This window comes from Camellia sinensis, chromosome 1 (genome assembly GCF_055761805.1).
Source record: "Camellia sinensis isolate YWXY chromosome 1, ASM5576180v1, whole genome shotgun sequence".
NCBI lineage: Eukaryota > Viridiplantae > Streptophyta > Magnoliopsida > Ericales > Theaceae > Camellia > Camellia sinensis.
In genome coordinates, this window is record NC_138961.1 from 36054926 (window position 1) to 36076606 (window position 21681).

Genomic DNA, 21681 nt, shown 5'->3' on the forward strand with positions numbered 1-21681 from the left:
TAAAAAAAAAATATACAAAGTGATAGTAAAAGCTTAAACCCAGAATCATGGATATAAAATATGAAGACTCCTACCACTTATACTAAGCACATCCCCAATGAGGTTGGTTTAACCCATCATTAGTGTCATACATTAGCTGACACCAACAATTAACAAGGATTTTGTATTCCAATAGTATGCTAACTTGTTAGTTTGATTGTTTGTTAAGTTGGGTAAGGATTGGTTTGGAAAGTGGGTTGGTTTTTTGATTTTTTGATTTTTTAGCTATTTAGCCTGGGCTAAAAAACTTGGTTTGGGAAAGATTTTTTGACTTTTTGACTTTTTTGACTTTTTTTGTGAAAGAAGAATGTAATGATTATAGATTGGATGAGATGTTTTGTTTGTTGTGGCTAAAATAGTCTATTTTGTCTTTTGTGGCTAAATTAGCCAAAAAAGCCCACAAAACCACTTCCCAAGTGGTGCAAGAGAGAAAAGAATGGGAATGAGTTGGCTGTCAGCAAAGCAAGAGAGATAGAGAGAGAGTTGATCGACGGCTGGCATTGATTGTACTTTCTTGTTTTTTAATGAAAAATACTTTGGAGTACTAAAAAGGGAGCACTAGAAGGAGCACTAATGATGTGGCAGTGAGTCCTGTCCACTTTCTATGCCTTGTTTTGTTTTTTTTTTTTTTTTTTTTTTGCCATTCCCAATACATTAGTACTATTAGTGATGTATTTTTTAGTAGTCTAAATCATTGTTGTTTTTTAATAGTATTATTTTATATAAGAATTTAATAATAATAATAATAATATTATTATTATTATTATTATTATTATTATATATATTTGAGTGAACTTTACATTTATACAATAGCCTTGTTTGGTAAGTTGGCTATTTTAATAGGCTATTTTAGTTTTGACTATTTTAGTAGGCTAAAATTTTTATGTTTGAGAAGATTATTGGATTTTTTTTAGTTAGGTATGATGTTTGTGAGAGAAAAAGTGAAATGATTATGGATTTGATGTGATATTTTGTCTTATTAACTATTTTAACATATTTTGTCTTTTTGTAAATTTTAGCCTAAAATAGCCTAAAATTACCCTTGCCAAACAAGGCCAATATACCCTTAACACTAATATTTTGAAAATTAGATCGGTGAGCGAACTGGAAAAAGAACTAGGTGGACGGATCATCAATTCAACCGTTGGATCAAAGTGATCGAACCGTGACGTCATAATTAATATTATATAATTAAAAAATATAACTATAAATTATAAATAAATAAAAATATATATAAATACTCAAATAAAAATAAAAATAAAAATTGTTGCATAGTATTTATTAATAATATTTAATAAAGTTATAATTGATAAAAAAAAGTCACTTGTTTTAAAGAATTTAAAATTTTTAAACATTCTCTCCAAACAAATTGGTTGGATACTAGATTTAAATTTGGAGGGAAATGAAATTTTCAAATCTCCCTCTAATCAATATGTTTCAAATAATTTGATTCAATCCCACATAGAATTTTGTAGGTTCTCTTTGAAAAATCTTTTCCTATAAATAGGAATAGACTTTCATAATCTTCTCAAACTTCCAATGAGACTCCTCCTTATGAGAGGAGACTCTTGAAGTAAGAATTTTTAATCAAAATTTTGAAATATATTGTTGGTTCGCCTGTCGGGTCTTTCGGTTTTCCATTTTTACACCGATTTTGCTCCCACTCCGATTTTAAGGGATTTGCCCGACTGGAACAAGGCCTGATTCCCTGTCCAACCGGTCTGACTGACCAATTCGATCCGAGTTTCAAAACATTGCTTAACACATACATTAATTATACTATTAGGTCTATTTGTTTTTGGAGATGAGTTGAGTAGAATTGTTAATAAAGGGATTATCAGTGAGGAGTATAAGAAAAATCGGAATCTTTTGGAAAGCAAAAAAAAAAGAGTCAACTTTTAGCTTTTTATTCATTTTCGATCACATAACATTTTTATTCATAAAAAGACAAAATAAATTAAAAAAGTCAAAAAATTAACTTTTTATCAACTTTCCAAAACACCAAAGTATTTATTTAATAAGCAATTGACTAACAATAGTTGCGGTTTGTTTTGAGAGATAGGAGTGAGATAAACCATATAAAATTTCTTATATACCCTTATTGCATTACTATCAAATTTGCACTTGTACCAACTAATAAATGCATTATATATTTTAATATTAAAATTATATGTTAATATTAAAAATTATATTTCATAAATATATTTTTTTTTTGGTACTATTTTTTTTTAATATAATTTTTTTGGTATAAATATTATTATACTATTATATATTTATATTAAAAAATATTTTTATATTAAATTATTTTGATATAAAGAATAGTGGGGTAAAAATGGTGGAATAATTAAAAAAATTGATAGAGAAAATATCATATTAATCAAATAGAGTATCTAGATTAGGTAGGATAATAAAGGGTAAAATAGTTAATTTCCATCTAATCCCAATGGATTATTTTTCTAATATCATCTCCCATGAGGAACTACTAGGGTTCATTTGTTTTGGGAGATGGAGGAAGGAATGAGATTGACATGGATGTGAGACCGACTAATATTGTGTTTGTTTTGGAAGATGGAGAGGAGATTCATAAGCCATCCGGATTATTATGATGGGCCTTGGATACTGGGATTGAGATGGAGGCCAAAGACATGGTATTAAAAAATTAATTCGCGGGTTTTTATTTATTTATTTATTTACATGTTGGGCATTTTTTTTTAACATTAATGTTTAATATTTTTGTATTTTTTGTTAAGTAAAAATCATAATTTTATTTGTTTGATTATTTTATATTTCTTTTATATAAAAATAATTTAACAATCTCCACACTAACAACTATCATTAAAATAAATACAATTTTACTTAATCCCCTCAATATCAATTCCCTCCATTCTACATCTGAAAACAAACGGGCCCCTAATCCCATCTATGGAGGCCTATCATAATTCTAAGGTGTTATGAATTTTTTTCCCTATTTTCCAAACAAACACAATATTAATAGACCCACATTCATCTAATCTTATTTCATCTCTTTATAACATAAAACAAACGGACCCTTATAGCACAAACACTCTCCAAACTAACAAACACTTAACACGCATTATTGGGTTTCACTTTTTACATTTTTTGTCATGTAATCAATATTTTAATAAATTTTTTTAATCAACCATTGAAGATGCTTTAAGTTTAAATTATAATATTTATTTGATTATTTTTATTTATTTAAATTACAAGCCTGTGCGTAATATAGGGGTCTTTTGGCAACAAGCTAAAAAAATCAACTTTTTGATTTTTTAATTTTTTTTGCACAAAATCAAACAAGTCACCAAAAAATTTAAAAAATCAAAAAATCAATTTTTTGCCGACTCCTATGACACCACATAGATCCTGTTTGGTAGGGTTTATTTCCAACTTATTTCAGTTTTTAGTTTAATTTAAGCTATTTTGATGTGTTTGGTTCAGCTTAGTAATACAGCTTATAACTTTTTGTAAGTCAAAAATCAACTTATTCTTTGAGTGGGGGAAGAGAAACTTAATTTATAAGTCAAAAATCAACTTATGCTCATAATTATAAGTTATAAGCTGTTAAACTATAAGTTATAATCACTTTTCCACGTCTCTATCAAACTGGGCATATAATGAAAGGCTGGGTTTTGCTTGACACATTCATGAGTAGATGCAATCATGCAAATATTGATTTTACCTTTTTTATTGTCTATGATGTTTTCTTCTTCCTTACTTAAATCAATTCAATGCCTTGGTCAGGACCAACTGGAAAGATGATTTTTTTTTAATATGAAATATTTTCACAAACAAAAAGTTGTAGTCTGAGAATTATAAATTCATAATTTACTCACAACAAATATGTATAGTAATTAAATTGATGAAATATGTAAATAAATTTAAATTATTGATTTTTATTTCTGAATAAATAATTGTGGGTTTATAGTCTTGCTATTTTTTATATTTAATTTTATTATGTAAAATTTTTATGTATTTTTAATATAATTAATTAAAAAAATTTAAGAACAGATGCCTTTCAGCCCCAGTTTGGTTTTCTTATTGGGCTAAATAATTACATATAGATAAAAAATATCAAAAAAGTTAAAAAGTCAAAAAATCAATAAAAAAGTTTGTCATTCACAAAGTTAAAAGTCAAAAAAAATCAAACAAAAAGACTAAACAATTAAAAAAGTCTCAGACTAAAAAAAATTAAAAAATTAAAAAAATAATTAAAAAAATCATTGCCAAACGAATCTAGTAATTGAAAATTTTATAAGAACAAATGCCTTTTTAGTGGTTATCTGACACCGATCTTGAATTCCGAAATATGTAAATAATGTATCCCTAAATAAATAATAAAACCCCCAAAAAAATAATTATGGTGATATTTATTAAACTTTGAGTGATGAGTGGATGCAAATGTAGCTTTACTTTCTTTTCTTTTTTTAATATTTTTTATTTGTTTGTTTGGTTGACAGATGCTTTTTTTTTAAAAAAAAAATTAAAAATACAATGTATATCTACCATACTCTTAAAAGATAAAAATTTAAAAAAAAATACTCTTAAAAGATGAAGAAAAAAAAAAAAAGTCACTAAGTGTCAGTTGCGAATAAATTCATAAGACAATTGGTAAAATTATGAGCTAATGGATTACAGCCACCTAATTTTATATGAGAAATGTTTGAGACTCCTTTTTTTAAGGGTTCAATGACGAGTGAGGATCCTCTCCTTGCAGCTTCCGTGCTTGCGCTTCCGTGCTTGCGCCCGTCCTTGTAGGCCTTCGGGTCTACTTTTAGGCCCAATTTTGATAATCCGAACCGTTCATATTTTATGATTTATTCAGTATATCATACCTGTAAAAAATCAAGTTGATCGGATATCAGAAAGCATTTGTTCGGAAAACTGTTTATTAAATTCTTTAAAAAATAGTGTTTAGTTCAATTTTTCAAACACATACTTTCTGATATCCGATCAACTTGATTTTTTACAGGTATGATATACTGAATAAATCATAAAATATAAACGGTTCGGATTATCAAAATTGAGCCTAAAAGTAGACCTGAAGGCCTGCAAGGACGGACGCAAGCACAAGCTTGCAAGGAGAGGCTCTTGACTCTTCAATGACCCCCAATTTGATCTTGACCTTTGATGTGTGTGTGGGTGAGTCTACTCATATATGTGTAGGCCTTACATTATGAGTGGTTGGGATGAGAGTGGGGTTTGTGGGGGTCATATATATTTGGGAGTCTCTATCACAATTGATTTTTTATTTAGCGAAATTTGAACAACCAACCTCTTACATAAGAATGTTGGGTGCGTTACAAAATCATTAATGTCATCGATGTTTAGAGTTCAAAGTTTTTGAATCCTCAGAAGAGATTATTATAAAAGTTAAGGGCATATTTATTTATTTATTTATTTATTTTGATGTATTTATGTGGGTGTCTAATTGTGTAACAAAACTATTTCATTACATTTCTTTAATTATAATTTTTTAAAAATTTTCAAATCTTAAAAAATTAAAAACTCTAGATTTTTACTCAATCCATCCTTTCGTCATCACCTCCTATTGGGGAATTTTCAAAATGGTTTTTAAAATTTATAGTTTAATTTTTGGGTTTTTGCAAAACCTTCGTTGTTTTTTCTTTGGAAAGTATTAATTACGCTTGGGCACTTTGTCCCACATTGAAAAGAGAGCAAAACATGGAGCACTTAATAAAGTGCTACATGGAATATTCTTTTGAATATGGAATTATGGGATGAAAGCTAGTGTGCATGCATCCACACCACAAAGCACCATTCGTACACGCGCGCATGGCGTGGGCTGTGTGGTATTTGATGGTGCACTTTGCACTTCGCAAGGCGCCATGAGGGCGCTTTCCTATTTGCATCGGACAGGTTGGAATGATGACATGGCATGGGTGACGTGGAATACAGTCAGCTCCATATGGCAGTGACGTGTCGTCCGTTGGCAATAAGTCAACCAACCAATCAAACCGTTATGTGTCCAATATGGAGCGAGTTGATCATAGCAGTTGATTGGAGATGCGCACGATCGTACGGATGAGATGGCACCCGATCGTGATCAGGTGTGATTAGTCAAGGCATTTATTCGGTGTCAGAATGATCTGCACCATAGATCGTCGATCCAACGGTCAGATCTAATCGGATGCGATCAAGGGACATAACTATTCGATCAGATCCATCAAAGGCCTATAAATAGGTTACAAATTCAGCCATTTCATTCAATCCAAAAATTCATAATTCATTCCTGCAATTCTCTCTCTCTCTCTCCCTCTTGATTTTAAATTTTCGATCAAGAGTTTCTTAAGCACATTTCTGTTTTTCTTATTGATAATCAAGTTATGTGGATTTGATTATTAGCGTCTTGGTTTCTTGATTATATCAAGAGTGTTCTGATCTATTGTCGTCAGTGCAGACGCCGATAGACTAGATCTTTAGATCAGGCTTTATTGTATCCTGGAGGCAAATTTGTTGTAACCCCTTGTACACCTTTTGGTAGGTACAAATATTGTCTTTAGGAAAGCGACTTAGTAACGCGACTTGAAGCACTAATTTTCTGTTCTATATAGACAAGATCATTGCCAAATTTTGAAGACCCGAAGACCACCATTTCAAGAATTCAAGACCTTTTGTTCCAACACCTCCAACGGTCCATCAACATTGTCACTTCTCCAGTACTACCTTTTCCCTCTCTCCACTAACTGATTGCCACCCGTCTTTACTCAATCAACCACTACTAACACTTCTTAGTCCCTCTCTATTCTACCCAGCCACTTTTTCTCTAGATCTCACTTTCTCTGTCCCCTTATTGCCTCTTCCTTGTAGCCCTTTTCCCACTACAACCCCCTCTTCTCAAATTTTCTCTCCCTGATGCAACTTTTCTTTTCCTTGTAGCCCTTTCCCATTACAACCCACTCCTCAACTCCCTCTCCCATCGACGTTGTAACCCTCTCCCTTATTGTGACCCTCTCCTTCCCAGCAAAACCCTCCTAGTCCACTATAACTCCCTTCTTACCCTCTATCTCCTACCGACACTACAACCCCTACTCACTACAACCCCCTTCCTTAGCTCTTAACCCCTCTCCCTCACCACTAATCCCTTCCCTGATTTATCTCCTCTCATTGTGACCCATTCTCCTACTACACATTGCAACAGCCTTCATAACCACATTTTCCTTACTAACAACTAGAGCTATGCAAAATGCTGTTCAATCTGTTAAAATCACATCGATCTGCACTGTTCTACTCTCTAATCACCGATTAAACTTTAAAATTTATAATCCGCCTTCGAAATCGCTCCACTCTGCTATAATAATATGTACATATTTTTAACTTCTAATGAAATATTAAAGTAAAAATTAGTGTGAGATATTTAAGACGTGAAATTTGTTACAAAGTAGTAATTATATATATGAAAAATATTATGTAAAATTAGTTTGTATTATACATATAAAAAATATTATGCAAATTAATGTTATATATTATGCAAATACTTTATAATTAGTAAAGAATATTCTTCAATCAGTCAATTCATCCCAAACCGCAATTTGGTTATTCGCCAATCCGCCGTTTGATTTATAATTTTACTCTAAAACTGTTTGAATCACACAACGCACACCCCTACTAACAATCCCTCTGTAATCTCTTATCTCTTACTATGATCCCCTCTTCCACTATGCACTGCAAACCCTCTTTCCATCCTTTTTCCTCACCGCAACCCCATATATTCTAGCCTTATCTCTTCACTTGACCCATCTTCCATAGTCGTTCTCTCCACTAGCGACCCTCTCCCTACCGATGACACAACCAACCTCTCCAACATATTTTCTCTTACTAACGACACCTTTCATCATCGATGATTGCAATTTCCTGTTAGAAAAATAGTACCAAACTATAAGGAAAATATAATTTAAAAATATGTAAACTGTTTTTTGGCAAAACCAAAACTAAAATAAATTGACAAAACAATGTAACAAAACTTACAGCACATAAATAGATAAAACTTGATCGAGTCGAGTGTGCGACACTCTTTCCTTAAGACAGATTCGTCCTCCCACCGGTGTTTTGAATTCATTGGACCTCTATCTCCAGAATACAACGATCAATGTCTTGCATTAGCAGCACTACTATTGCAAGCCTAACGAACTTCGCTGTGCATATACTCCCTTTGTAAGAAAATTAGACTCATAAAATATGAAGAATAAATACAAAGTGAAGAAGAAAATTGCAATTCCCTTCCAAATTGAAGTGAGAGGGATAGAATTTATAGATTCCTCCATGACTCTTTAGAAAGGTTGAGACCCTTCAAAAGGACATACTCTTCCATGTCAAGAGACATAACCATTGGAGTAAATTTAATTCAAATTTTCTAGCAATCCCCCACATGAATGAAATTTACGGAAAGGACATACAACAACATGTAGACAAAAAAAGAGTACATTAAGGAAATACCCTGCATTGGGATAGGTAGCTTTTGGTTTTGAACCTTCCCTAGTGAAAGCCTACCAGACTTACTAGCTAATCAGTGGACATGATGCCTTGAACTGTTCAACCGTTTGTGTAAGCCAAGACAATAGAATTCACCCAAAATATCTCCAGACACAATTTAGTTCTCACGGTTGTGCCCATTTTGGCCTTGGGCATCTCCTGGTATTTCATGAGTGCTTTAGAGAATTTTGTCTTATCAATTCTCATAGAAGCGGCCCTTTCACACTCATATAGGTGATTCTTATTTTGAGTCTCTTAAATACTTCTCTTGAAAGATATTCGTCTAGGGTTTTCAAGATATAAGTGATCCTTAAAAGCATAGCTTATCCGAAGTTCCCTGCATACAACACATGTTGCAAATATCACTCTCATCATAGGAATGGATAAAAGTTAGACTCCTTTAGTGATTTCTAGCAAGCCACACATAACTTAGTTGTCCCTTTAAACTTAGTTCTTGGAATCTCCAGTCATCTAAATAGGGTTACCATTATGATGACTTTGATGTAATAGACTTTAATCACATTCCCCTCGATGAACTTTCCCTTATTTGTTCTCTGGTCAAACTTTTTGTTTAGCGGTCGCTATTTTTCCAATTGACCCTCAGTTATTTATCATTGAGTAGTTCGTGGCTCCACTATATTATCCTTACACAATACGCACAACTGAAAGCAAATGTCTTACGGCATTCAATCTTTGATTACTTCGAGACTTACCATTACTCTATATCACTCCTATTTTCAAATTTAAATAATAAACATAGAGGTGTTCCTTAGGAGTTAATGAAACCATATTTCCTTCTACTCCAACTTTCTCCTATAAAAAGAATTGAGATTCTTTGTGTACCTACAATCAGAACCGTTACTTTGGTAAAATCCTCCAAGCACCCCCACATTTTAAGCATTCCAAGGAAACTTAATTTCCCTTGCTGGTGTATAATTATACAAAAATATTAATACACCCCTACAATTCTGAAATAAATCAGAATATATCATTAATTGGCGTGCTTGAACTAACTAATAAGATGTAAATTACTTTGTGAATATAATCACAATACTAATTTGCCTAAAATAAAATTAGACTTCAAAACTTGTTTTTGAAGTATAAAGAAGAAATGACTAATACCAATTGTGGCCACAACATTTTGTCAAATAACATTTCTTTAGCCATAATTAATTTCTTTTTGTTTACTTGTAACAACCCTCATACTGTTTACCGACTGATGACTGATTGATTACCGATAACCATCGATTACCGTTAAACTGAATTGATTATGACTGATAATTGAACTGATTCAAGTACTGAACTGACTGACTGAAATTGGAAACTGAATTGATTGAGTATATGTTAGTTAAATTGCATTCTATCTGTTTGACTGTATGATTATCTGTTCATGCTTATATGTTTAAACTGCTAATTGAAGGCCATATCGGCGGCCGAATTAGAAACCGATTGATGTTCCATGATCCTCAGAATTAATGTGATTTTATGGTATAATTATCTGAAAATTGATTAGGTATGATTAAATTAGATTAATATTAATCAATTGCATAGTTTGATTTATTTACCATTTTGCCACATGAGTGGTCCACTCAATACAATACACTTGAGCCTCAATATACACCTAGATCAAACATTGCATCAGCTCATTTCTTGTGCTTAACCGACCAAGAGAGGGAGAGGGAGAGAAATTGAGTTCTACCTTGTAAATTGCTTGGAAATTGAAGTGTATTTGCATATTTGAGCTCCCTCACTCCTAATTCTACAAGACTAAGGTAGGACATCCATCTTCTTGTTGTTGTCTTAGAATTAATTCTTGCAAGATCCATGTTTCAATTGTAGAGTTAAGTCTTGTTTTAGTTCATACATGAAGGATAGAACATAATTCATGCATGCATGTTTGAATTGATGAGTTTTGAGTTGAATTCATGGTAAAATTGTACATGCATGTTCATAATTAGGCTTGAGTCTACGAATCCATCATGTTTTTGAAAAAATGAGTCCAGCTAAACAAGCTTTGAAGGTTGAATTTGGTTTGAATCCATGCATGTTTGCATGTTCTTCATATTCTTGAAAATGGGTTTGAATATGGTTTTAATTGACTCACCTTTGGGGCTTGAATTCATAAATTGAGCTTTGAAACTTGTTATACATTGAATTTAGTTATGTTTTCCAGAATTTGGGTCCAAGAGGTCGAGTTTGGAGTGGTAGAATGCTTGGTTTGAGCTTGGGAGGCAGATCTGGAAATTCCAGATTTGGCTTCCTCGCTCGAGCGAAGGATTCCCCGCTCGAGCGAGCACCTTTGTCCAGGGCTCCGCTCGAGCGACCATCGAGCGACCATCGCGCGCAAAATCACAGCATCCAGTATTTTTACTGTTTTGCAGACCGCTCGAGCGAAGGATTCCTCGCTCGAGCGAAGCCCTTGATTTTGGACTTACGCCCGAGCGGAGAAAGTCCCGCTCGACGCTCGGGCGAGGCTCCTAGTTCCAGCAAACTTTGCGAAATGTTTTCTAAGTGTATTGTTGCATCCTCATCCCATCCTAGGCATTCTTAGGCCTAGTTTAAGACATTTAGATGAGGATATCGTTGTAGAACACACCAAGGCAAATTAGGGATTAAGTTATGATATTTCCCAACTGTGTAGCTTAGTGTGTGTTCAACCTGTGAACTGTGTAGGGTTGGCAACTGGGGAGACAAGCTCTAGCATACTGTAGCCCAGAACTCTGTGAGTAACAATTGTGTAAAGATATGTTCAACTGATATCTTTTGAATACTGAACTGAACTGTTTACTGAACTGGTATTACTGAATGAATGTATGTCCATTATTTCTGAACTGTACTGTGGCATCCTTAGTACCTACTGTTTACTGTTACTGTTACTGTTACAGAGATCTCTGTCGGTTCCCTCGTGGAGCCACTACTGTTTACTGACTGATGGCCATCATTACTGTTCGGTCTTTTAAGACCTACTGTTACTGTTATGCTAATGGATGTACCACATATGACTGTTTACTGTACTGAACAACTGAAATACTGATTGAATTGAACTGTTTTCATTACCGTAAGGATATTCATTCTAAACCTCTTTACGCATTATGTTATTCACTGGGCTTTAGCTCACTGTTTATATATATATGTAGGTGCTCAGCCACCAGATCGGAGCTAGGAGCGTGGGTTAGACTCCAGTTTTGTCAAGCCAGCCTTTGTGCCTCACTGCGAGGTTCCGAGTTGCCATGCTATGGCTTTGGGGTGTTTTGTTTGTTTCCCCCGTCTGTCTCCATACTGTTTGGATTACTGGATAGACTGTCAGTTACTAACTGTACTGTTATCAAGGGATTAGGTCCTTGTACTGTGTGACTGTAAATTTTGTATAGATTGTACTGTTCGTATATGTATGAATGCATGAAAAATCTTTTTGGCATACAGACTGTCACAGCTCATTGGACATTGTTTAATTACTGTATTGGCTTCCGCCAGGCCCTGTACTCTGTTTTACTGTATTACTGTTAAGCAGGCCTTCGGTAATCTCGGATTACTGGCCGGTTACGGTGCTAAACCCATAGGGCCGGGTTTGGGTCGTGGCATTACTGCAACCCTCCAATCTCAACATAGAATATAAATGTCACTGTATAAATACATTTATATCTTATTTGTCTTATCCAATATTGGTGACTATGTCGACAATTACCAAAGTGTCTTTTACCTATGAAATATTTTAACTCATATAATATTTCATTACAGAGTTATCAGTCACCACACCAATTTTAGTCATTATTCCAAAGAATAGTTAGAATCTCTCTTATGTCAAAACACATAGGTTCAGATTTTTATCAACACTTTGATAAATAATTGACATCCATTTATAATACACCACATGCCAAATTGATATTAATGATATCATATTAATAAAATAAAAAAATGATGCTATTAATTGCCAACTCTACAACATATGTAGACATAGACAAGATTGACAAGTCAATCATAATCATAAAGATGCTGTTTTGAAGTGTGAACCGTTTCACAATTGAACCAGTACAAAACTAGTACAGATCCGTTTTACTTAACATCTCGAATGGTTTTGGTGAATTTATGCCTTATCGGAATTTATAAAAACAGTGTTTCGGTTTCTAATTCCTTTTCTATTTGTTGCCATAGAAAGCCTTATTCTCTTACTCCACCGATCATCATGATAGACACCAAGTGTCATTGTTAAACTCAGTCCTATCCTCACCAGGAACCAACTAATTTCCAAATCTCCGATCTGAATTTCTCCAAAGAAATTCCAAGAACTGTCATAGGGAAGATTAGCAGTTTAGAAACAATTTGGTGCAAGAATGGCATAATATAAGCCATCTAGCGAAGAGGGACGAAGAACAGAGTCGAAGACCACCACTCCCACATTGCATCTGACTTAACGTGCACTTCTCTCGCCCTCCGTACAACACATAATAGCAAACGGCACAAATATTCGAAAGGGCCAAACAAGAGAACTCTCCTAGTAAACTAATCTTGGTCTGGGTGAACTCATCATCATGACTTCCCATTTTTAAGTGATTTTAATTCTAAAGAAAATATGATAGGTCCAAACACCAATTCTAGTGCAAAATTAAAGACACCATTTGGCAGCTTTCAACATTCACGCATGGCAACCGTCATCTTCTTACGATCACAGATTGAAAATTATACCCTAAACACATCCAACTCTACCAATGGATTAATGTTAACATAAAAGTAGTTCATGTCGGGAAAAATCAAAATTATATTTTCCCAAAAACCATAAACATTAACGGAGCTGTCTTAAGATTGTTAGAAAAATAGTACCAAACTATATAGAAAATATAATTTAAAAATATGTAAACGGTTTTTGGGCAAAACTAAAACTGAAATAAATTGACAAAACAATGTAACATAACTTACAGCACATAAATAGATAAAAACAAAATCAAATTGAGTGTGTGACACTTCTTCCTTAAGACAGATTCATCTTCCTACCGTTGCTTAGGATTCAATGGACGTCTATCTCCCAGGATACAACGATCAATGTCTTGCACTAGCAGCACTACTATTACAAGCCTAGCGAACTTCGCTATGCATGTACTCCCTTCATAAGAAAATTAGACTCAGAAAATATAAAGAATAAATGCAAAGTGAAGAAGAAGAAAATTGCAATTCCCTTCCAAATTAAAGTGAGGGGGATAGAATTTATAGATTCTTCCATGACTCTTTAAAAAAGTTGTGACTCTTCAAAATGACACACCCTTCTATGTCAAAAGACACAACTATTAGAGTAAATTTAATTCAAATTTTTCAATATTTCCCTTACTAATCGAGATTGCAACTCTCTCTCATCATGACCCCCCCTCTCCAGCCACCACTATGACCACTTGTCCCCAATCCCACCACCACCACTACCACCACCAAAAAAAAAAAATAAATAAATAAATAAAAAATAAAAAAAGAAAATAGAGAGAGAAAAAGATTATAATAATAAAAATGAAAATATTGAAGGTGTATGGACATATTTTTTGTAATATAAAATATGATACACTGATTAAAGCTCGCACACATCAAAATCAAATATAGAATCTAACTTTTCTTAGAAAAGCACCCACCCACCACCGTTAATAAATAAACAAACAAATATCCCTGCATTATTAACAAGCACCCAAACTATATATATATATACATAGAGAGAGAGAGAAGAGTATCTTCCCAAAACGACGTCGGAAGATGGACATCTCCGTACGTCAGTCTAAGTAGGACGACCTCCCAACGATTAACCGAAACATTCACATACTAGAATCGTTTTGAAGGTGGTGGTTGTTGTTGTTACTATGGAAAAAGAAACCACCGACAAACAGTGGCCGCCGCCGCCGATCATCCTTCCTCGTTAACGGTCCAACTCCGACCCGGATCTAACCAAATCAACGGTCAGAGACTGTGGGGCCCTCCAGATGAAAAAGTTTTCTGATTCTGATACGCAATTACATATACCTAACTAGTAGCAGCCCACAACGACTTTCATGGGGATTGGCGCCACTCTCAATCCCCTGTGGCATTCAAGTGCTTTCTTGCGATTCGCTGTCGGGTCTGTATAAATTAATGTGTATATATAGATATAAATTAATTTCTTTTTCTCTGATTTCTAAAATTGGGTCGGTTGATTCAGTGGCTCTAATTGATTTTTGTGAATTCCATTTATTGTTTCTCTCTCTCTCTTTCTCTCTTTTTGATTCGAGTGTTATCTTTGTATTATAAAGAGGGGGGGAGAGAGGAGAGAGAGAGAGAGACGCTGGCTGTGACATATATAATTGAGGTGGAGGAGGAGGAAGAGGAAGAGAGGACACCGCTCTTGAGAAGAGAAGAGCAAGAGGTCGTATCAATGGATACCTACGACGATGATTCTCGCCCTCGCAAACCCGTCTCTGATCAAAAGTCAGGCCCTGAAATTCCCGACACCGCTCACCTCATCAGCCGTGGTCTCTCTTTCTATTCTTCCTATTTCAATTCCCAATATTTGTTCAAATACACATATATATGTATGATGTAGAATGGGTTTTTGAAAGATTCTTTTTTTTTTTTTTTTTTGTGTCTGGGTCATTTTTTTTTTTAATATTCTGTATAGTGAAATGTTTGGATTTTATTCAAGTTTTGGAAAATGGAACGAGTAATTTTGAGTTTTATGCGTCAATTTTCGGTTTATAAATAAATCATTTTGTGTGCTTCAATAAGAGAGAATTTTGGTTTAGGTTAGTTTTTGCATGGCAGAGGACTAATTTAATGTGGAGAAATTGGGTTCTGGTTTGGCTGTTAATCAATGTCTGTATGTAGTATGATTGTTGGTGTATGAGAAATTAATGGGTATTTTGTGTTTGTTCAATGAGAAATTTCAGGTCCTATTGGGTTTGCATCTAGAATTTTGAAGGAATTTAGTATTTAGTGCAGTTAATTGTTTTGCCGCTCATGGTTTATTATTAGTTTTTGCCGTATCATGGTTCTTGACACTTCCCTCTATTGTTTTTTAGAGAGAGAGAGAGACTTGTTTGCGGTAATTTGCATGAGAAATTAATGTGTCTTTTTGTTTTGTTCACTTAGTAATTTCATCTCCTTGATGGTTTGCATCCAAAATTTCAAAGGAAAGTTGGTATGTAGTCCGGTTAATCGTTTGCCGCCCATGCTTATTCATAGATTTTCAATAACATGGTTCGCCCCTTCTCTTTCAGAGAGACAGAGAGAGAGGCCTCCACTTGCGGGTAATTTTATTGAGGAATTAATGGTCTTTTGTTTTGTTCACCGAGTAATTTCAGTTCCTAGAGGGTGTATTTTTTTTTTTTTTTTATTATGGGTTTCTAGAGGGTTTGCATCCTGAATTTCAATGGAAAGTTAGTATGTAGTTTAGTAAATTGTTTGTCATTCGTGGTTGTTCATTGTTTTCAATATCATGGTTCTTGACACTCCCCTCTATCTCTGAGAGAGAGAGAGAGAGAGCTGTTAGTGGGTAATTTTTACACTTATCTGCTTCATTATACTTAAGTTACTTTCATATATGATTTTTATCATTCATGTTTAATTTTATGCTTTTTTGGGGATTTTTTAGATTCTTGGTTTCAAGTCGGTTTTGTCCTCACAACCGGCATCAACAGTTCCTATGTACTGGGATATTCTGGGACAATCATGGTTCCCCTTGGATGGATAGCGGGCGTTGTTGGTTTAATTGTTGCGACAGTGGTGTCTCTGTATGCAAATTCTCTGACCGCTAAGCTCCACGAATTTGGGGGCAAAAGACATATCAGATATAGAGACCTTGCAGGATTCATATATGGTATGAGCCACCAAAACAAAGGGGGAAACTATTTTTAAAATTAATCTCATCCCATTTGTTGTTTGGTTGCTTAGAAAACTAGTATGATTGACTCTGCTGCTTTTGCTTATTAGGTATTTTGTTGTCACAGGTAGCAAAGCTTATTCGCTTACATGGGCTTTGCAATATGTGAATCTTTTTATGATTAACACCGGATATATCATTTTGGCTGGTCAGGCACTAAAGGTTTGTAGAATTGTTTGATTATTATTTATTTATTTGTTTTCTAGACAAGGATTGAGCATATGGAAGACATATTTTACCAGCATTTCATATTTTCTGATAGGAAAATGCTAACCACCGCCCTTAGGGCGTTGATCAAGGTTGAAAAATATATAAAAAGTATATAAATAAATAAATATATATATATATAAGTGTATAGGAATAAGTGAAATCTGCCTTGAAGTTTTAAATTTCTTGTCTTTATTTTACTCTTAACCAATGCCCTAAAGGTGGTGGATAGCAATACTCATTTCTGGTATTAATGATTTTTTTTTTTTTTTATCTATTTGTTTGTTGTAGTCAAAATCTGTATTTCATTGAACTATTATAAAGATGAACATGTAAACGGTTTTCACAAGCCTCAATTGTTCTTCAACAATTAAAACTTTGTCCTATGAATTTGAAGAAATAGATAATTTAATTTTTTTTTTTGGTCGAAGCTGTATGAAGCTTTTTCTAAGTTCATTAATTTGTACATTTGTTGCACAGGCAGTCTATGTGCTTTTTAAGGACGATAATACCATGAAGCTCCCATACTTTATTGCAATATCGGGGGTTGTGTGCGCCATGTTTGCCATTGGGATACCCCATTTGTCAGCTCTGAGGATTTGGCTCGGATTTTCAACATTTTTCAGTTTAGTGTATATTGTCATAGCAATTGTGCTGTCAGTTCAAGATGGTAAGATTTCCTTCTGTTATAATGTCATTGATGCGAGAGTTTATTTAGAATACCATGCACTCTATTTTAACTTTTCCAAGGAAGAAAAGCTCTAATTAGTTGTTAGTATTTTCACAAATCTATCACTTTTTCTGCCTCTTTTTTTTAAAAAAAAAAAATAGAAAACACCAACTTATTGTCAAATATGATTCTTTGTGTACATAGTTTTGAGGTTTGATTTAAGATGGATTTGGGGATGTTGGGATTATTGCTTGCACTAGTTTGAGTAGATTTTCCCCAAATTTTACTAAATCACTATTATCAAATCTTTTTTGTCCCTGTGCTTGTTTAGACTCTCGCTGCATTCAATTAGATCATCATAAACTAATATTACTAGCTCAGCTAAATCCTTTTATGGTATCCAATTTACATTAACACTGTCTCCGTCATTTCAGGAATCAAAGCTCCAGCAAGGGATTATAGTATCCCGGGAACACCAACAAGCAAGATCTTCACAACAATTGGTGCAGCTGCAAATCTTGTTTTTGCATTCAATACAGGAATGCTTCCAGAGATACAGGTAAGCCAGAGGAGATCCATGAATTTTACAATGACAATGAACATGTTCTTTGACCTCTTACGGTAAATAAAAGAATGATGCATAATCTCTATCGCATTATGCATTTAAATACGTGCAATCTGCTTGTGCTATATGTCACTGACAATATTTTTCCTGACTCGTATATATATATTTGGCAAAATTAGTGTTTATTTTTCTTCTAAAAACAGATTTGTACTTCTGTTTAGAATATTATTGATCACCTTGAACACCATGGCTGACCTTATGGTGGCAAAATATGCAAACTAACAAGCAGTATTCGTGTTTTTCTTCTTTTGGATTGAGGATCTTTGTATTGAAGTTTCACTGGAAGACAAACACTGAATTATTTACTTAAGTTACTTGGGCCTGTTTGGTTGTTTTTTTTGTTTTCTGTTTTCCATTTTCTTTTTCCAAAAAACTTGTTTGGTGAATTGTTTCCAATAAAATATCCTGAAAACAACCTACCTTTTAGGAAACATGATCAAATTTTTGAAATGTGCTTTCACACAAGAATAAAAACAATATGAAAATGCTGGGTGTTCTTATACTTTGCAATGTCTTTTTTTCCCAAAACATGAAAACTGAAAACGGAAAAACAAAAACAAAACCAAATATGCAAAGTGCTTTGCTTTCCACTGCTTCTGTTGATAGAAGCTTGATACCTATTAGTTAATTTTGAAAATTAAAAGAAAAAAATCAAAACATTATTATTCCCTTCGAATTTCTGAAGGGTCCTGCTTGTTGTGGAGGACACAGGCAATATGTGAAATTTCTTGCTTTCTTTTACATTCTCAAAATTAATGATTATATTTTTTAAACAGGCAACTGTGAGACAGCCTGCCATTAAGAACATGATGAAAGCTCTCTACTTTCAGTTCACCGTAGGAGTTTTGCCAATGTATATTGTTACTTTCGTGGGTTACTGGGCTTATGGATCGAGCACATCGACTTATTTGCTCAACAGTGTTAATGGTCCAGTTTGGGTGAAGGTGTTGGCCAACATTTCTTCCTTCTTGCAAACTGTCATTGCTCTCCATGTATGTTTCTTCTTTCATTCAATTTTGTGGTTTTTATTTTATTTATTTATTACTATTATTATTACAGTGGCCATCTCTTGTTTTTTTGTCTTTCTTTTTTATAGAAAAACCTAGAGAGCCTGAAAAAGTAGTTTGAAAAGTTACCTGAAAATGTAGTGTGTGATGTAGATTCAAACTTAGTGTGGTGTGGCCTATATCCAATTGAATCTAATCCAAACATTTCCGCTCCGTGTGTTTCGGCGAAGAATGTTTTCGTAAAAATATTTTCCTCATTTTCTAGCATTTTATGGATTAAACTCTTACCAATGCCACCACCATCACCACCTGCACCAACCGAACTACTACCACCACCATTACCACCATACTGCTGCCACACTAACATCACCATTACCATAATCACTAGCACATTAGTTTCAAAGTCATAACCAAACATTAGAAAACACTATCTAAGAAGATGATTTTCTGCAAAATGTTCATGGAAAATGTTTTTGCTGAAACAAACAGAGCATTCTTTTCTTGGCAACTTTTCGAATACATTTAGCAGGCTCCGTAGCATTGCTGCTCTTTTTTATTTTTTCCCCCCTTTTTTATACAGATTGGACTTACCTCAAATAAGGACCCCAATTATTGCCTTCCAAATCCCATCTTGGCCTTAAAATTGTTCATAGGGTACAAAACCCCATTGTAATTTAGATCAGCAAAGAACACAAAAAAATTGTCATCTCTGTGCCCATTTCTAGGCAATCATACTGGTAAAACTTGCTTAATTTGGAGCTTTTATTGCCTCTTGATTCAATTAACTCCTCACTTGTTTCTTCCTTATAATGTCATTAATGATGACCATAATGTTTATATTATTTACACTGTCCATACTTATTTCCTAAACACATGTCTCTTTTGTTTTCTCATCTTCTGTTGCCAGATATTTGCAAGCCCGATGTACGAGTACTTGGATACAAGATACGGAATCAAAGGAAGCCCCCTCGCTATTCGCAACTTGTCGTTCAGAATCACGGTGAGAGGTGGTTACTTAGCCATAAACACGTTTGTGGCGGCTCTTTTGCCATTCCTTGGAGACTTCATGAGCCTCACCGGGGCTGTGAGCACATTCCCACTTACGTTCATCCTTGCAAACCACATGTACATGGTGGCTAAGGATAATAAGCTCACCGCGGTGCAGAAATCGTGGCACTGGCTCAACGTCTGTTTCTTCGGTTGCATGTCGCTTGCTGCATCTGTTGCAGCCTTGAGGCTTATTGCAGTTGATTCTAAAACTTACCATTTGTTTGCTGATTTATGAGCCAACAATGTTTTTGTACTTGTTGGCATGTAGTCCCCATTATTGTATTTTGATTGACAACATTTTAAGCTTTTGTTTTAGCTCAAGAATTGAAGGTTTTTAGCATCATATAACGTCCTCTTCACTCATTTCTCTCCTCTCATCCCCTTGTGATTAGGGTTGCAAATGAACAGAGCCGTTTGTGAACAGGCTCGAGTTCGGCTCAATAAGAACTCATTCGAACTCTGTTCGTTAATTTTTTTTTGCATTCGAGCTCAAGCTCGAGCTCGAGCTCGAACTCGTTAAATTTTTAATAAATAAGCTTAAACATTCTAAAGCTCGGCTCGTTAGCTGGCTCGTTTAATATTTATTATTTATATATTAAATAATATAAAAATATGTATAAAAAATAAGAGAAATATGCTATTTATATATTTAAAAAATATAAATGTAAATAATAGTTAACTATAGATAATACATTTATATAATAGTGGTAGTAGATATTATTATTTTAGTAAAATATGAACTTTTTTTAGTATGCTTATATATATTGTATATATAATTGTATAATCAAAGTTTTAATTGCAACTTTAGTCTCACATGTAAGTATAAATTTATAAATTTTTTAGCTCGTTAAAACTCGTGAACAGACTCGAGCTCGAGTTGAGCCTAAGCCAACTCGGCTCGAGTTCGGTTCGTTAAATTTTTATTTAGCTCGAACTCGTTAAAATCTTAATAAACAAGTCCATACATACTAAAGCTCGGCTCGACTCAGCTCGTTTGCAGCCCTACTTGTGATAGCTCAATATTATGCTTTTTGTTTACTATAAGCAACTATGTGAACCTTAAAAAGATGTACAATCTAACTGTCCATTTGTTTCGATGAAAAATATTCTTGCATTTTTTAACATTTGGTATAACGCTAACCAAGGCAACCATAAATGTGTTCTATGATCAATGTAAAATAAATTGATTTGGCATAAAATGTTTTTTCCAAACCTAGTGAGACAAATCAAGACTTTTGCCAACACCAGAACCATTAGCCATGCAACATTCCAATGTTTGTTTGTAAGGGTGTTCGGTGAGAAATTTTCTAGTATGTCTGACTTGCATCATATTTGTTGTGGACATGTAACTATTTTCTTCCACCTTTTATCTTATTTTTTAGATAAAATAATTATGTTTTCCTCTATTATTAAATGAGCAAACAGTCACATGATAAGTTTGACCTAATAAATAACTTCTCATGATGGAAGGAAGCAAACAAAGAGAGAAAAAAATAAAATAAAATGGACATTTCGGATTTGCTTCAACGATTTCCCCTCATCCTGTTAGTTTATCTGTAATAAAAACGAGTATGAAAAGCCACGCCAGAGCACAAAGACAATTGAGAGAGATTGTAAAGGGTCTTGTTATCGTGTAATCTTAGAGCACATGATAATAAGGCTCGAAAAGATTATACATTCTTTATTACACTTC

At 33.9% G+C, this 21681-nt stretch overlaps 1 protein-coding gene across 2 annotated transcripts; it reads left to right on the forward strand.

Moving 5' to 3' along the window:
* The first annotated feature begins 14108 nt into the window (after positions 1-14108).
* Positions 14109-20331, forward strand: PROT1 (proline transporter 1). Of its 2 annotated transcripts, XM_028222304.2 has the most exons (8): positions 14251-14632; positions 14805-15023; positions 16142-16366; positions 16497-16591; positions 17117-17306; positions 17741-17865; positions 18708-18923; positions 19846-20331. In XM_028222304.2, exons 2-8 carry the CDS (start codon positions 14927-14929, stop codon positions 20221-20223), a joined length of 1326 nt encoding a protein of 441 aa, XP_028078105.2. In that variant the 5' UTR covers positions 14251-14632; positions 14805-14926; the 3' UTR covers positions 20224-20331. The 2 variants fall into 2 exon arrangements, with proteins under 2 accessions (XP_028078106.2, XP_028078105.2); XM_028222305.2 differs by lacking the exon at positions 14805-15023 and having other exon boundaries at positions 14109-14632.
* Positions 20332-21681: the final 1350 nt, after the last annotated feature.

What these genes read in the sequence shown, in the direction of transcription:
- PROT1 (XM_028222304.2), top strand. Translation starts at nt 14,927, where the DNA reads ATGGATACCTACGACGATGATTCTCGCCCTCGCAAACCCGTCTCTGAT. An exon ending in TGTGCTGTCAGTTCAAGATG is followed by an intron (nt 17,307 to 17,740) that starts GTAAGATTTCCT and finishes CCGTCATTTCAG; the next exon opens with GAATCAAAGCTCCAGCAAGG. An exon ending in AAACTGTCATTGCTCTCCAT is followed by an intron (nt 18,924 to 19,845) that starts GTATGTTTCTTC and finishes TTCTGTTGCCAG; the next exon opens with ATATTTGCAAGCCCGATGTA.